The sequence below is a fragment of the Mytilus californianus genome, unplaced genomic scaffold (assembly GCF_021869535.1).
Source record: "Mytilus californianus isolate M0D057914Y unplaced genomic scaffold, xbMytCali1.0.p SCAF_3, whole genome shotgun sequence".
In the NCBI taxonomy this organism is placed as follows: Eukaryota; Metazoa; Mollusca; class Bivalvia; order Mytilida; family Mytilidae; genus Mytilus; species Mytilus californianus.
In genome coordinates this window covers 102,479,748-102,497,332 of record NW_026262679.1, presented here as the reverse complement: position 1 = coordinate 102,497,332, position 17,585 = coordinate 102,479,748, and the positions used below count along the sequence as shown (strand labels likewise).

Here is a 17,585-nt window from a genome sequence, read left to right as displayed (position 1 = left end):
AGTTTAATCATAAAACAGCTGTAAAAGGAGAATCAAAGGAGACTTGAGTCTGAGTGATACATTTATAGGTACATATATATTGTATGCACCCATATTGTCCAAAATAGGATTTTATGGGAAGATGGAGTAATGATAAACCATGATAATACCATGACTTTTGATAGGTATAGAGCATGTTACTTGGAAGTATGTGGGCTACATCCTTTGAAATTCAAGCTACCGACACATTATTTGGATGCAATATAAATAATTGCCTCCTGCAGTCGCCTGTATATTTTATGCGTCAGTTTAAACCTGATCAAAACATTTTCCCTCTACTGAATACTTTTATCAGGTGCACATTCCAACCTATTAAAGCAATAAACACTTATGGCTATAACGTCACAGAACACCTTGTCCAACTGTAAGGCCCCGAGTCCTGAATCTTTCAAGGCTCAGCTCCGTCAGTAAATTAAACTACATGTTTTTATTTGCACCTGTATATAAATTTCACCCAGTTTTTGTTTTTGTTATTAAATTTAAAATTGTTTTCATGCGCGCACTCCAAAAATGTGGCAGGATAGTCAACCAGTTGACGATGGCCGCTTACTGGAAGAAGAAGAAGAAGAAGTTCCCAAATTGCACTGAGTACCCAATTTGCACCTATTCAACAAAAATAACTGCGGAAATCTTACAAGTTTTCTTTGAGACTAAACAATTTGTATCGTTATATTTGCCACTGGACGTTAAGCAACCAACAATCAATCATCAATATTGTTATGATATGACATTATACATGTCTTTCAACATCGGTTAATATATTTAAATATACACAAATCGTTCACAATGAGAATATATCAACAGATGAAGCATTCCCGGGAAAAAGTAAATCTACGAAAATGTCAGTGTTGTCACCATGCGAAGTTATCTAATTATCATCTTTTAAAAATGTAAGCAACTTCACAACTACAAATTAATTTTCATGACCAAAATAAAATAAAGTACAAACAAAAAAGCAATAAAATGCTTTGCCAAGCACAGCCTAATACAACCGCAGATGTAGATTTAGCATATAAAAAACACCAAAAATTTTATGTCAGTTGAAATCAAACATATTTTAATTTTGGACCTTCAAACTTTAATATGGACTAATTTGAAAACAGGTATCAGGTGAGACCGAACATTTCTATTCAGCAGCAGTCTCCAACTACATATCTCCTTAATTTTATATGATAGTCCCACAAAAATGTTGAAAAATTATGTGTACATTTAATTTTTTTTCTAGATTCTCTCATGTCATACATGTGAAAGCAGTACCTCTTTGGTCACCATTTATGTGTTGCGTCTAAATATGAATTGTAACACTTTATAGTGACTGACCAGGTCATACAAATACTTCTCAAGAAACATGCAGAGAAAGAAGATAACTTGAAACAGCACCAGCCATGCCAGACTATGTATGAATAAAAACTCAGATCGGAATAGCATGGACGATATGTTAGTTATATGTCCTTGTGAATAGTAAGGAAAGCTATCAATAATTCTGCAGATAATGCAATTTTATCAGGTTTATCGTACATTTTCTGTTCAAATTTTCACACAATCAGTGAATCGTTCAAAAAGGCTAAACTAACTTTTTATTACTGAAAGTTTCAAACAATGACAAGTGTTTCATTCATGAAATAACTCGTGCGTTTCTGCGAAAAAAATCATGTGCAATTTTGTGAATTAAAGGGAAAGAAGATCCTTTTGCGGTGACACTCGCGCATGTCAATTGCGAACTAACCCAATATATATATTTTCTTTATCATGAATTATATGAACATCCAGCTAATTTAGAAAGTAAAAATAATTCAACAAACAGAAAGCGTTGTTTGCAATACTAAATAAAAAAACCAGCTACAACTTTTTTTAGATATTGATGAAAAAGATATTCCAAATCCTCCACCTTTTCATGAAAATCAACAAATTCATAGTTTTGAAATTAAACAAATGTCTTATTGTTTTAAATTTTGTAAAATTTGCAAAGAAAGAAAAATGGATTTGAAAATGGCACAAGATAATGAATTTAAGCATTGTCATTTAGATAAATCACCAATTAATTTATTTTCAGCAGAAAACAATATGGACAATAAGGGTGCAACCATTTAGCTTCAAAAGGGCAGGAGGGTATGGTTTTTTGTTTAAGTTAGATTTTTTTTCATGCAAAGGGCTTCAACGCTATCAATCAAAATTATTTGGTCAAAGGTTAACACTAGAAGGTATGGGGATAATCTGGATTCAGAATATTTTTTTGTCCTCTGCTTGATTAGAATATTTTTTTTTCATCAATTTGGGAATCAGAATATTTTTGAAGAAAAAAAAAACATACTCCATCCTGCCTTTTGAAGTTCAATGATCGTTTCTTTAACATTTTCCATCTGAACTTATTATTTTATTTTATACAACAAGAGTGCACACGCTGAAATGTCTCGCCTTCTTTACTAATCATTGATATTATGTTGATAGTCCTAAATATAAAGCTTTATTACAACTGTCACATAAGTTTAACATTAACCAAGTAAACTAAACATTGACCAATGAACCGTGAAAATGAGGTCAAGGTCAGATGAACCATGCTAGGCAGGCATGTACAGCTAACAATTCTTCCATACAACAAATATAGTTGACCTATTGCTTATATTTTAAGAAAAACAGACCAAAACACAAAAACTTAACACTGAGCAATGAACCTTGAAAATGAGGTCAAGGTCAAATAAAACCAGCGTGACTGACAAATAGATCATAAAATATTTCCATACACCAAATATAGTTGAACTATTGCATATAGTATTAAAAAAAAAGACCAAAACTCAAAAACTTAACTTTGACCACTGAACCATGAAAATGAGGTCAAGGTCAGATGACACCTGCCCGCTAGACATGTACACCTTACAATCATTCCATACACCAAATATAGTAGACCTATTGCATACAGTATAAGAAAAACAGACCAAAACACAAAAACTTAACTATAACCACTGAACAATGAAAATGAGGTCAAGGTCAGATGACACCTGCCAGTTGGACATGTTCACCTTACAGTCCTTCCATACACCGAATATACTAGACCTATTGCTTATAGTATCTGAGATATGGACTTGACCACCAAAACTTAACCTTGTTGACTGATCCATGAAATGAGATCGAGGTCAAGTGAAAACTGTCTGACGGGCATGAGGACCTTGCAAGGTACGCACATACCAAATATAGTTATCCTATTACTTATGATAAGAGAGAATTTAACATTACGAAAAATCTTAACTTTTTTTTCAAGTAGTCACTGAACCATGAAAATGAGGTCAAGGACATTGGACATGTGACTGACGGAAACTTCGTAACATGAGGCATCCATATACAAAGCATGAAGCATCCAGACCTTCCACCTTCTAAAATATAAAGCTTTTAAGAAGTAAGCTAACGCCGCCGCCGCCGCCGGATCACTATCCCTATGTCGAGCTTTCTGCGACAAAAGTCGCAGGCTCGACAAAAACTATATGTAGGACATTCGTCCTGAACATGCATGAAATATTTGCCATTGGACGTTAAGCAAACCAACAATCAATCAATATGTAGGACATAGTCTTGGTAAGCTGGCATTCAAGGTAGCGCCTTCCTCATATTATATTATATTATATTATATTCAATTATATCTGGCGTCCATCACGTACGACGGGCTGTCGGCAAATTTGAATTTGCGTTTGAGTTATTTAACCTAAGACTGAAGCTGATACCAAACCCGAATCGGGTGCGGATTTGATTAACTACTTTTATCTCCTGTCAAGAAAAGGGACAGAACTCCACTCCTACAGAGGTGAATTTTGTCTCGACAAAATAAACACCTGTCCTAGCTATCAACCCATTGGAAAGGATTCAGATAGCAATCGTGTACTGCAAGTCTGAGATTTAACAACAACGTGTTTAATAATTTAATGAACAAATTATATGGTAACTGCAAAACAAAAATTAGATTACTTATAGTTATGTCAAAGTATGGATGATGTTGTCCTATCTGCCTATGGCTGATACATTTTTTCGGAAGCAAGTTAACTCGTACCATTGTAAACTCGTACCACGTAAACTCGTACCAAAAAAGTTAACTCGTACCAACGTAAACTCGTACCACTGGGAAGTCGTACCAATCAGAACTCATACCACTGCAAACTCGTACCATTAAAATAAAAATATATATTCAAAAATACGAATGTTTTATGATTTTTTTTTTTTGGTAAACTAAATAAAAAAAGTTGAATTACTTGAATTTTATACTAGATTTTAATGAAAACTTAGACAAAAATACGAATGTTTTATGATTATTTTTTTTTAAGCTTTATACAAATAATTAAAATATCTTTGAAATTTATACCAGATTTTAATGAAAACTTAGACAAAAATACGAATGTAATTTCTTAATTACCATGCTAATAAATATATTAAATTCCTTTGATTGTGTGATTATTGGTTGATTATTAACTAATCACCTTGTTTTTTTTTTATCTTTAACTAATCAACTTGTATAATCATATAAGCATGGTCATATTCTGCTGAAATGTGCTGAATATTGTATATAAATAAATTTCATACTTTCTAACTGTTGGCAGAGACATATAATACATGTATTATATGTCTCTGCTGTTGGTCATAAACAATTTTAAACCTTTAAAACACAATCAATAAATTCTTTCATTAAATAAAATTCCTTTTAGAAACAATAGAAAAATACCCAAATCTATTCAATGTTACTGATTTGGAATGATTAAAAATTAAATCAAATAGTTGTCAGTAAAAAGTTTAAAAAAGAGTCTTTTCAAGGGAGACAACAAAGCCAATCTGCCACGGTTTTAACTATCCAATTAGACAAGGAAAATTAGCTACAAATTGGTTATTGTAATTTCAAATTATATACATTTTACAGACTTGAGAGGTATTGAGTGAAATTAAAGTATATATTCATCATTAAACACCATTTGAATGCATTTAAATAAGTTGGTACGAGTTTACAATGGTATGAATTTACCGTGGTACGAGTTAGCAGTGGTACGAGTTTGCATTGGTACGAGTTTTTGTTTAGTGGTACGAGTTGACATTGGTACGAGTTTACAATGGTACGAGATAACTATAATTCCATTTTTTCAATGTACAGTCAGGGGACTTATTGAAATATTTTAAATTTTAAATCACTTATTTAAGTAGCAAATTTGAAGTTTTGTCACAAATTGTGATTTTGTAGTTCTACCAAAATTTTAAACACATAGGTTTAGATAATATCTTTTCATTAGTAAAATTGAAAAAAATGAACTTTTTGCTTCTTTTTATGCAGCAAGGTTTATGCCTTTGACAATTGGCTTTGATGCAATAATTTAGCTGCAAATTCTATTTTAGTTGAAAAAATGCTATAAAAATGGCTTTACATAATGAACTGATACTTTCTTAACAGATTTTTCCCAGCAGTGGGAGTATTTTTCCTGTAAAATTCAAGGTTTCATCTTATAGATTATGTAATAAAATTCTACTGTTCGCGATCAAAATTTCACTGTTCGGGGGTGTTGAAATTAGTGGGGGTTATTAAAATAATGATACTTAAAGAAGTGATTTTTTGGAAGGAAATTGAGGTATGATACTTAAACAAGTGATTTTTATGTCATTATCCTAGATTTAGTACAAGGTCATCACCTGACATGACCTGGTCATCCTATCAACACAGATGTTGGTTCTGATAATTTTAGCAACATAATTAGTCCCTGGATCATTAGTATTCTATATTTAAAGCTACAATAAAATTAAATCACTTAGTCTAGTGATTAATTTGTACTACTTAAATAGGTGATTATTAAAGAAAGACAACTCTTAAGCTTACTTCCAACCTTTATGAACATAATGTTACTTGAATCAGTGATTTAGAAAATCACTCATTTAAGTAAGTCCCTTGACTGATGACCATATTCTTTGTTTGTGGCACCTCAAATTACCCAAATACAAAATGTACCTCTAGAACATGACCAAAAGTCCAATCACTAATGTCAGCAGAACAAACCATAGTCCTATAATATAAGACTTCGTAGGTCCATATCGTTTGCATTCAGCGTTTTTTATCGGATATTTTTTTTACTTTCAAATTATGCTGATAGTAAAAAAGATATCCGATTAAAAATGTTGAATGCACATCAGATGTGGTTCAGCATTAAAAAAAATATCTGATAAAAAACGACTTAACGTTGAATGCAAAAGATATTGACCTAAGAAGTCTTACATAATTTATATAGGACTAGACCTCCCCGGTAGTCTCATGGTAGCGTGTTCGCCTTGAGTGCAGCAGGTAGAGGGTTTGAACCCTGCCCAGGTCAAACCAAAGACTTTAAAATTGGTAGTTGCTGCTTTTCTGCTAAGCACACATTATTAAGGAGTAAGAGCAAAGCCTGGTGGGCTCAGAGTCAGAATAATGTGTTTGGGTAGGATTACATGTCTTCTGTCACCTTGTGAACTAGCACATTATACTTAAATACTAAACTCACTAGTTTGCAAAATGATGAGTCCAGACAGATTTTCAGTCCAGGACTCATAGGCTCATCTTAGTGAGAACCCTGCAAATGATAGATACATTTGTACCACATAAGTTACAACATTCTTACCATGTAAAACAACAACATGAACAATACTGTATGTTAAATCAAACCTGTCTTAGACTTTTTATTAAGGATTTGTGGTGCAGTTGTAAAAAAGTTATGTAAATAGTAAATTGCACTGTGTGCTAGATTAATGCTTAATACAATGAAAATTATAATATTTGAAAAATTATATAAGGTATGCGTATGCCTGGTATGGTATGGACAAAAAAAAAAATTGAGTATTGCAGATGTAACTTTGCATTTAATTTTACCACAATTCTTTAGAAAAGAAAAAAAAATCAGTATATAAAATAGCTACAAACTAGTTTTACCCCGCCACATTCTGTATGTGCCTGTCCCAAGTCAGGAGCCTGTAATTCAGTGGTTGTTGTTTGTTGCTGTATGTCATATTTGTTTTTCGTTCATTGTTTTGTAAATAAATCTGGCTGTTAGTTTTCTCATTTGAATTGTTTTACGTTTGTCATTTCAGGGTCTTTTATTGCTGACTATGGGGTATGGGTTTTCGCTCATTGTTGAAGGTCATACGGTGACCTATAGTTGTAAACTTCTATGTCATTTGGTCTATGGTGGAGAGTTGTCTCCTTGGCAATCATACCATATCTTGATTTATATGTAAACATGCTAACTAAATGTGGATTCAATGATAGTGGGTCCCTTAATTTGCAAAACAATTTTATTTAAATTGCAATTTCATATTTTAATCAAATAGTTTTTTCTGTTTTCATCATTAAAAAAAGAAGAAACTGCCAAATACAGATTCTCCCTAATATGCTTTACGATATCCTTGTTGGACATTACATTGGGCTAATAGATCAAGAGACTAGAATGCAAGATCTTTGCCTCCTAAAATTAACCTGAAAAGGTTGTTTATGGGGGTATTTTGTAAGTTGAAACACAGGTATACTATTGTTTCTCCTCTTAGGATTTCTTTTTATCCATCTTGAAAACAATTAAATGACACTGAAGATGAATAGTTATAGAATGGCATACAGGAATTTCAATTCTATTTCATTGTACTACATGTACAGGTGTAAAGTTTTTATTCTATCGTCAAAAAATGGAGAATTTTTCATATTTGAGACATATTCTTGTAATATTTAAATTTTAGAAGGTGAACTGAATGTATTCATATTATTTATGATTTAATATAGTGGACATGGTGGAAAGAGGATTTTTAAAGGATTGTGTAGTGTTTTTCAGGTTTTATTTCAATTTATAATTTCATCTTTTCTGGAAAAACGCATTGAAAATGTACCTTTTCAACATATTAAACAAATAAACTAATTTGATTAAAATGGGGTTTATTCTTCATTGACAAAAATCACTTCCTGTATTCCAATGTACAATATGTTGATAAAAGAAATTTGATGGACGGAGGAATAAACACATAAAATATGAACATTTTGAAATTTTACTGATTGTTTCAAACCAATCACTGATAGTAAGTCATGTGTTAGTATAACCTAAACTTTTGAATAATTGCAAATGATTTATCCAGATTTAATATTTTGTCTTTTCTTTTGAAAAATGGATCTTGTTAATCCTTAATCTTTTATATACAGTCCGCCAAAAGTTAAGCACCACCTAAATATAACTGTCAATATATTTTGAACTATTGCGAAAAAAATATTTATGTTTGTTGTTATGAATTGCCTATAGCATACCCTAAGAAAATTCATTACAACCAAAAAAATTAACTCCGATATACCCGCCAAGCAACCTTTTATTAAAGGTCATCTGCACTTTTACAAATACACTGTTTCGATGCCTTTAAATCACCTTCCTACTGTCCCGCGTACAGGTGAAATTTGACCTTCACCAAGTCACTGTGAAATATGGCAGGCGGTAAGTTATCTGTGACTGAACGTTGACAAGCAACTGACATGTTAAATGCCAGTAGGAGCACTAGGAGCATTGGTAACCATTTCAATGTTAATCGCACCGTCATTGTCAGATTTTTACAACGTCATATAGACACAGGAACTGTAAATGATAGACCAAGGTCCGGAAGACCCCGTTAAACTACCTATCGTGATGACAGACTACTAATTGGTCGTGCTAAAGCCAACCCATTTACTCCTTCCCCATAGCTTAGACACCACTGGCCTCCAGGTGGTCGTGTAAGTGTTCGAACATTGGTCCGTCGACTTCATAGAGGCTACCTAAGAGCACGTTGTGTTGTCAAAAGACGTGCCCTAACAGCCAGGCACCGTATAATCAGGTTTCAAAGGGCTAATGACCATCGACAATGGAACATGAGATCCTGGCAAAATATTCATTGGTCAGATGAGAGTTGGTTTCTGTTACGACCAATAGATGGCAAAATACGAGTTTGGCGGGGAAATAAAACTGCCTATCACCAAAACAACAATTGCCCAACGATAGCAATCTTTTATGGTGGTGTTACAGTATGGAGTTTCTTCTCATACTGTTGTAAGCTGGTATGCATATTTTGCAGGGTAACATGAACAGACAGACCTACAGGGATTTGGTGCTTAGAAACATTGTAGTCCCTCATTTTGAGAATCCCCAACTTGAGCCAAGACCCTCGTACATGGACGACAACGCTAGACCACACAGGGCAAGGATTGTAACCGATTACAAAGATCAAGAAGCCATTGACACTATCTTTTGGCCTTTCATGTCTCAAGACCGGAACCCTATCGAACATGTCTGGGATGCCATTGGCAGAAATCTCAATCGCAGAGATCCACCATTGCAAAATCTTGGCGATTTAAGAGGGGCAATTGTTGATGAATGGAATAAATTTGCTCAACTAAAGTTCAGAAGGCTTGTACAGAGTATGAGACGCCGTGTTATGAAACTGGACCGGAAGAGAGGTGGTAACACATCCTATTGACTTAAATATTGACATTAAATTTGCCGAACATTCCAAAGATTATTTGTAGAGACTTTTAATGATTTTGGGTGATTAATTGTTGTAAAAAAATAAAATCAAAGTAAAACTTAAATTCCGTTTCTGATGTGTGTAATTTTCACTATTTCTATGAACGCAAAATTCAAATGCATAGAACCTGCATCAGTGACCAAACTTAAGTTTATGGTTTGTTTATGGCATATATGTTAGCAAAATTGCTACATAAATATTTTCTCTTTTTCGAGGATTAACTGGTTTTTTTAAATGAAAAAAATTTCGATGCAACAAAGATAGGTGGTGCTTAACTTTTGGCGGACTGTATATATCTTTCAGAATCATTTTATGTAGTAAGTGTAGATCAAAAGTAATACTTATAATAGATAGGTAAAAAATGTAATAAAAAAGGATCATCAATAAAAGATCTGCAAAAAATGACACTTAATAAGATCTACAATAAGTGGACATGGCCCGAGAACACAGTTATTTCGTAGTGCATTTCTTTTAGACAATAAATTCAAATTAAAAAAATCGCACCTGCTCTATCTTAAAAAGATTTTTACAGTGTAGTGTACTACTATTGATACGAATAATATCAAAATTATAGAAACTTCTACCAGCTCTAACTCAAAATATTGACAATTCTGTGTTAAGGGGGCTAAAATTCAGTTTGACAGCTTCAGACATTCTAATTTTTGACCTTTTTTAACTGGGCCAAATCACTACTTCACATAAAGATTCAGCACCCAAATTTTTTTAACATGTAATTTCATCCCCTTACTTAATATTTCATGCATAAAATATCAAGAAATAAATTGGGAAAGTGTATCAAATAAAAATGCAAGTTATACACTGTTCACACTAGGGACTATATTCGTAGACAACGAAAACCAAAGGACGATAACTGTGTCCTTGGTCCTAATAGGATAGAAAGACTTGACCAATTTTAATAAAACTTTGCATGACCTAAGCTTAGGCCATTATAAGATAGTTGGCCAAGTTTCATGGCCATAGGATATATATTATAGAAACTAGGGCCATTTTAATATTGAAATTTGGATGTTTATTTTTGACGTTTAAATCAAATATTTTTCAACTGTCAAGATTTTGGCCTAAAAAATTTAAATATTGCAAAAATTTGCTTTTTAAATACTCTTGAATTTAATATAATAAGTAGTAAAGGCAACGGAACACTCATTTGATTTATCAGATTTATTACAGTTATTCAAAAGTCAAATTTATATGAGCCTGTGCCTGAAAATAGAGATTTTCGAATTAAGGGAAGCCTTACATAAACATGCATTTTTTTCAACCCATTTTAAGATTTTGAAGTTTTTTAACCATACATTATTCTTCCATATATATTAAATGTACTTTAAATGTAAAGAAAAGTTACAAAAAGCATACCACATGAGTATAAAATGGTCTTAGGCCATGTAAGACCGAGAATTATTTAGAGTCGATTTAGGCCGTAGCCCATATTTACATAAAAAAATGCACACAGAGGCTATAAGAAATGGAAATTTGTTACTTTTTGCTCATTTCTATGCTAAGATGTCTTGATACAAGAAGTCTAATTGCAAAAGGACTCTTGAATTCAACTTTTTTTTGCAGACAGTATGGTCTGATGACCAGTTTTTCACTTTTCAATGGAAAACTTGCATGTAGTTTTAGTCTCATTTGGCATATATTTGAACCACTTACTATCCTAAAGAAGAAAATTATGGTAGCATATGAAATGAATAGGGTGTACTGATCATTGTAAAGTGTTTTTTTTACAGATTTAGTGAAATATTTGTGATGGACTACAGATTTTATGTACAAAGCTCTTCACATTTCACATACATCAAACAGGCCGTTTAACCAGGGACATAAATACAAATATTCTGCACATTTTTTCTGCGATAATCTACTTTTCTCTAGATTCTGAGTTCACAAATGGTTAATTAAATTTGATTTAAGCATAGAAACACAAATATCAGGAACATAAAAAGCTGTCAGATAGAAAGTCAGCATGGCTCTTAGGCATAAAATGGAAACTGCTTTAAAATGCTTATTTTAGCGGTATAATGCCAAAATGGGACATTTAAACAGAATTTCTGTCAAACAAAGATGTAAATGCTTTACTTTTATTGAGTTTGACAAATTGAAACCAGCAGACCATTCAGGAAAGTTGCCAAAGTACAGAATCTACATTTACGGAATTCATCTCTTAGGCCCGAGAACACAGTTATTTCGTAGTGCATTTCTTTTAGACAATAAATTCAAATTAAAAAAATCGCACCTGCTCTATCTTAAAAAGATTTTTACAGTGTAGTGTACTACTATTGATACGAATAATATCAAAATTATAGAAACTTCTACCAGCTCTAACTCAAAATATTGACAATTCTGTGTTAAGGGGGCTAAAATTCAGTTTGACAGCTTCAGACATTCTAATTTTTGACCTTTTTTAACTGGGCCAAATCACTACTTCACATAAAGATTCAGCACCCAAATTTTTTTAACATGTAATTTCATCCCCTTACTTAATATTTCATGCATAAAATATCAAGAAATAAATTGGGAAAGTGTATCAAAAAAAAATGCAAGTTATACACTGTTCACACTAGGGACTATATTCGTAGACAACGAAAACCAAAGGACGATAACTGTGTCCTTGGACCACATAACAGAAAAATAAATATCAAAATGGCATATTTTTACTAGGTGAGTGATTCAGGTTCTTGGGAGCAACTTTTTTTAGTTTTTTGGGGCATTCCTTATCAAGTCATGAACTTTGACATGACTTTATCTAGTGGTACCTACATGTATTTTGTATCAAAAACTCCTCCTAAAACTCTTTATTAGAATTTTTCAGAATATTGCACCATATACATGTAATGCAATTATGCACCTACAATATTGCTTTTATCTGAATTATTTTTTACGTTTCCCTAAGGAATCATGGAATTTGCAAGGGGTGGGGTTTAATTTTGACAGCTTTGAAAACCTTAGTTTTAGTGTCTCTCTTTGAGGAAGTCGAAAAAGCGAGACTTAGGCTTCAACAGTGTATTAGTTTGTGATTAAGTCAGATTAGGTCAGTTTATGGGGAAGCACTAGTGGTACATGTAGGTCAATGGTATTTGGTATGCCGTTGTATTAGCATTGGCACATCTCATTTCTATGGAGATTGTTTGGCCCCATCCTCTCAGTTATGGTTTATTGACCTTTGAAAATTTTGCTTAGTTTACAATTAACATGTATTAGTTTGTGGTTAGATCAGTTTAAGGGAAACCATTTATGGTAGCTCTATGATACTGGTATGAAGTTGTGTTACATGTAGCATTGGCACATCTTATATTTATGGACATTTTTTGGCCCTGCCCCTTCAGTCATGGTTTATTGACTTTTAAACTTTTGCTTAGTTTACATGTATTAGTTTGTGGTTAGGTCAGTTTCAGGGGAACTATTAGTGGTAGGTCAAGGATATTTGGTATGCAGATGTACCGGTATTAGCATTGGCAAATCTCATAGCCATTGAGATTATTTGGCTCTGTCCCTCAGTCATGGTCTATTGACTTTGAATGTTTTGCATAGTTTATTTGTTAAAGTTTGTGATAAGGTCAGTTTAAGATAAACCACTAGTGTTAATTCAATGATATTTGGTATGCAGTTGTATAAGCATTTGAAAGTCTCATTTCCATGGAGATTATATGACCCCACCCCATCATCATGGTTCAATGACTTTGAAACTTTTGCATAGTTTACAAGTTTAAGTTTGTGTTATTGTAAGTTTAAAAGGAACCACTTATGATAAGTAAATGGTATTTGGTATGCAGTTTTATAAGCATTGGCATTTCTCCATGGTGGTTTTGGCACTGCACCATCAGTCATGGTTCATTGACTTTGAATGTTTTGCATAGTTAACATGTTTAAATATTGGTACTTTAAAATATTTGCATTATACTATGAAATTTACATCAAGCCATACACATCTCTGTGTCAACAGTTTATTTTAAATTAACAGGTGTATTTATTTAGAACCTTTTACCATGTTTACAGCCTCATTTTTATCTTTCTATATAAAGTAATGTATAAATCAGTCCTTTTTTTCAGATGGATAGATCTTCAGCAAGTGAAAAAAATCTCAAATGGTGTGTAATTTAAACATCAGAGTACCGGGGTAGATAGACCATCACATTTACAACTTATAAGTCAGGTAAGGCTTAAAATCAAGTCTGGATCGATATGGGAGATTCTAATGAAGATACAGATGAACAACTTTCAGGCAATGAATTTGTACAAGTGAAAGAAGAACCTTTAGAAATGGAGGAAAATTGTGGAGATGAAATTGGTTTTATGAACATGATTGCTAGTACTGAAACTGATACTAACACCATTAATACCTCTGTAACTATCAATAAAGAGGCTCCTGTTACCGCTGATTCTACTGATGATAACACTGAAAAGACATTATTTTTATGTGACATATGTTTTAAGCCTTTCACCCACAAGCCAAATTTACGAAAACACATGCGTATACATGAAAAAATAAAACCATATAAATGTGACATATGTAGGATGGCCTTCACAATGAAACAGAACATGCAAACTCATCGTCTCACACATACGGGAGAACGTCCCCATCAATGTTCTGTATGTGGTAAAACATTTAATCGATCACATCATGTCACACGGCATATGGCTATTCATTTGATGTCTAAAAAACAGTTTAAATGTGAAATATGTTCTTTGGATTTTCATAGAAAAGACCATCTCCAAGTGCACATGAAAACACATGAACCACCAGTTTTTCGTGTAAAAATTTGTCCTTACTGTGGGAAATGTTACAAAGGTGGTGTAAGATTGAATAAACACATAAAGGACTTACACACTGAGACAAAGGAAATTCCAGAAATTACTAAGACAGTTATGACAGCAGAAAAAACTAATGAATGTGGGGTATGTGGAAAGCTGTTTGCTCAATTAAAGCACCTTGAAAGTCACATGTTAATACATTCCATATTACCAGAGATCCATGAATGTAATGTGTGTGGTAAAAGTTTTAGTACACTTCAACATCTCAAAGAGCATGACCATTGTAAAAAATCTCGCAAAAAATCACTAGAAGACAAGAGAAGAAATTGTATATTTTGTGGGAGAATTTTTATGGGAGACAAAAGATTAGAGAATCATATTAAAAAACTTCATCTGGAAGAATATAGAACTTATGGAATGGGAGAAGCAAATGAAAGTGAGAGTTTTCAATTAGAGAATTTAAAGGAAAAAAGAAATGAAGAAAGTTTTATGGATGAAACCAGAAAAGGTGAAACAAATGCCACTGTTGAGTTTGATACCCTGGATGTTACAATTAAAGTGGAACCAGAGGAAACTTAACTTAAAGACAACTGTGAATACCTATAGGTATCCACTCATAATTACCCTACCACACAATTACCACTCCAGGTGTTGGTTCACCAACTACGTAGGAAACTTAGTTAATGAAATAAGACTTACTTAAAATTAGGTCAAGAAAAATCTCTATAGTGACATTAGTGACAATATTAAGGTTGAAAGGCATGCAAGAAAATTAATTTATTGGAAAAATCTGCAGTTTGAAGGTACTGTTATTTGATCTAAGAAAATAAACAATAACACTATACTCAAGATAGGTAGCTATAATCAATTATATAATGGAATTTCATGCGACTGTCATACAAGTGAGAGGTTTAGATAGCTATAAAACCAGGTTTAATCCACCATTTTCTACATAAAGAAATCCCTGTACCAAGTCAGGAATATGACAGTTGTTTTCCATATGTTTGAGCTTTTGATTTTGCCATTTGATAAGGGACTTTCGGTTTTGAATTTTCCTTGTTCTGTATTTTTGTTATTTTACTTTTTTTTCATAGTTTTTGGTCAAGTAAAAAAACCATTTTTGGACCCCTATTCAGTCTATATAAAATTGTTTTGAAAATTGAATTATATTGCACAATTACTACGGTATAGCTATATTTGTAATTACCCATGGTAACCATTGCCCATACACTAGCAATTGAAAGGGGTTGTATTCTGATAACAAAAGAAAACTGTGTATTTGCCTGTCTTGCAACATTGAATAGATTGAGGATGAAACCCATTTCTTCTTAGTCTGTCCATACTATGCGGCTATGCCTTATTGATTGATTGATTTGTGTCTAACACCACTTTCACTGCTATTGTGTTATTTAGTGGCGGTCAGTTTTTATTGGTGGAGGAAGCCGGAGAGAACCACAGACCTTTGGAAGGAAAACTGACAATCCTAGTCAATTAAGATTGGAATCGAACGCACCTGCCATGTGCCAGATTCGAACTCACAACCTCAGTGTTGACACGCTAGTGATACAATAGTTTGACTATTTAGACCACTCTGCCACCAATACCCCCAATGCCGTATTGTGAGATACCTTAAAATTAAAATAAACACTAACATCAATTTCATAATTTGCATTTAGCATATTTATTAATTATCACTGTGGCATATGTCCACACTATTGAGCAACAGTTCACCTGTCATTATAAAAATCTGGGCAAAATATATAAATGATTGTCTCATATTACTAGTAAGAAAATCTGTCTAAATATGAAATATGTGAATAATTATGCAAGAATACACAAATATTTGTAGTCATTTTTTTCATTTGAAAGCTACTGTCACTCATATAATTACTGGCATACAATTGTTAATTGTTTTTATGTTGTTGTTTCATGGTATAACTATTTGATGTAAATGTGTGTGAGCAAATAAATATTGTCTAACTGTCTATTGTCTATAAAACTCTGTACAGATGATTTGTTTTGTCTTATTAACTTTGAGTACCATTTATCCAGTGTGGTGCATATATAGTATCATAAATAAAGTAAGGTGTAAGAATATTAGATTTTCATGCACCTTTTTCATTTATATTAAATCAGCCTCATCATGCTCATAGACAATATTTCAATGTACCAAAAATAGTAAGAGAATTATAAATTGTATTGTGCCTTAAAGTAAGGAGTGTAAAGATATTAAAAGATAAATTCACATAACTGACAACAGTTGTCATAAAATTAACCAAAAGCAAGGAAATCACAAATTCACCAACATTTCACAATCTGTAACAAACATAAACTTTTAGCTACCTCTTTACAAGCAGAACCAAGTACAATGAAAGTTCCAACTATGTACTGGCTTCCAAAGCTGCACAAAACACCTTATAAATATAAATTTATTTCATCTTCAAGCCATTGTTCCACTACTAAACTGTCTATTCTACTTACTAGTACACTTGGTACAATAAAAAACCTGGTAATAAATTGTTCAAATAAGGCCTTTGAAAATAGTGAAATTAATTACTTTTGGAGTGTCAAAAATTCGATCGTTGGAAGTACTTGATAAATTGCATGCTTATATTGGTGATTTCGAATCTGTTCAAAGTTTGGATTTTTCTACTCTATATACCACTTTGCCTCATAATCTTATTAAGAAAAAATTCACACATCTAATTAAATGGGCATTTAAAAAGTCAGAATGCGAATATATATGTTCAAAGTCTTTTAGGTCATTTTTGACGAGCCTGCGACTTTTGTCGCAGAAAGCTCGACATAGGGATAGTGATCCGGCAGCGGCATTAGCTAATGTCTTAAAAGCTTAATATTTCAGAAGGTAGAATACCAGGATCCTTCATACTTTGTATATAGATCCTTATGTTATGAAGTTTCCGTCTGTCATATGTCCATCGACCTTGACCTCATTTTCATGGTTAAATGACTACTTGAAAAAAAAGTTAAAATTTTTAGTATTCTTAATTTCTTTCTTATTATGAGTAATAGGATAACTATATTTAGTATGTGCGTACCTTCCAAGGTCCTCATACCCGTCAGAAAGTTTTCACTTGACCTCGACCTTATTTCATGGATCAGTGAACAAGGTTAAGTTTTGGTGGTCAAGTCCATATCTCAGATACTATAAGCAATAGGTCTACTATATTTGGTGTATGGAATGATTGTAAGGTGTACATGTCCAATTGGCAGGTGTCATCTGACCTTGACCTCATTTTCATGGT

At 32.8% G+C, this 17,585-nt stretch overlaps 1 protein-coding gene across 2 annotated transcripts; it reads left to right on the top strand.

Moving 5' to 3' along the window:
* Positions 1–3,723: 3,723 nt before the first annotated feature.
* On the top strand, positions 3,724–16,304 carry LOC127735576 (zinc finger protein OZF-like). Of its 2 annotated transcripts, none has more exons than XM_052245819.1 (2): positions 3,724–3,832; positions 13,618–16,304. In XM_052245819.1, the coding sequence occupies exon 2, from the start codon at positions 13,750–13,752 to the stop codon at positions 14,896–14,898; it is 1,149 nt and encodes a 382-aa protein (XP_052101779.1). In that variant the 5' UTR covers positions 3,724–3,832; positions 13,618–13,749; the 3' UTR covers positions 14,899–16,304. The 2 variants fall into 2 exon arrangements, with proteins under 2 accessions (XP_052101779.1, XP_052101778.1); XM_052245818.1 differs by having other exon boundaries at positions 3,801–3,966.
* The last annotated feature ends 1,281 nt before the right edge of the window (positions 16,305–17,585 follow it).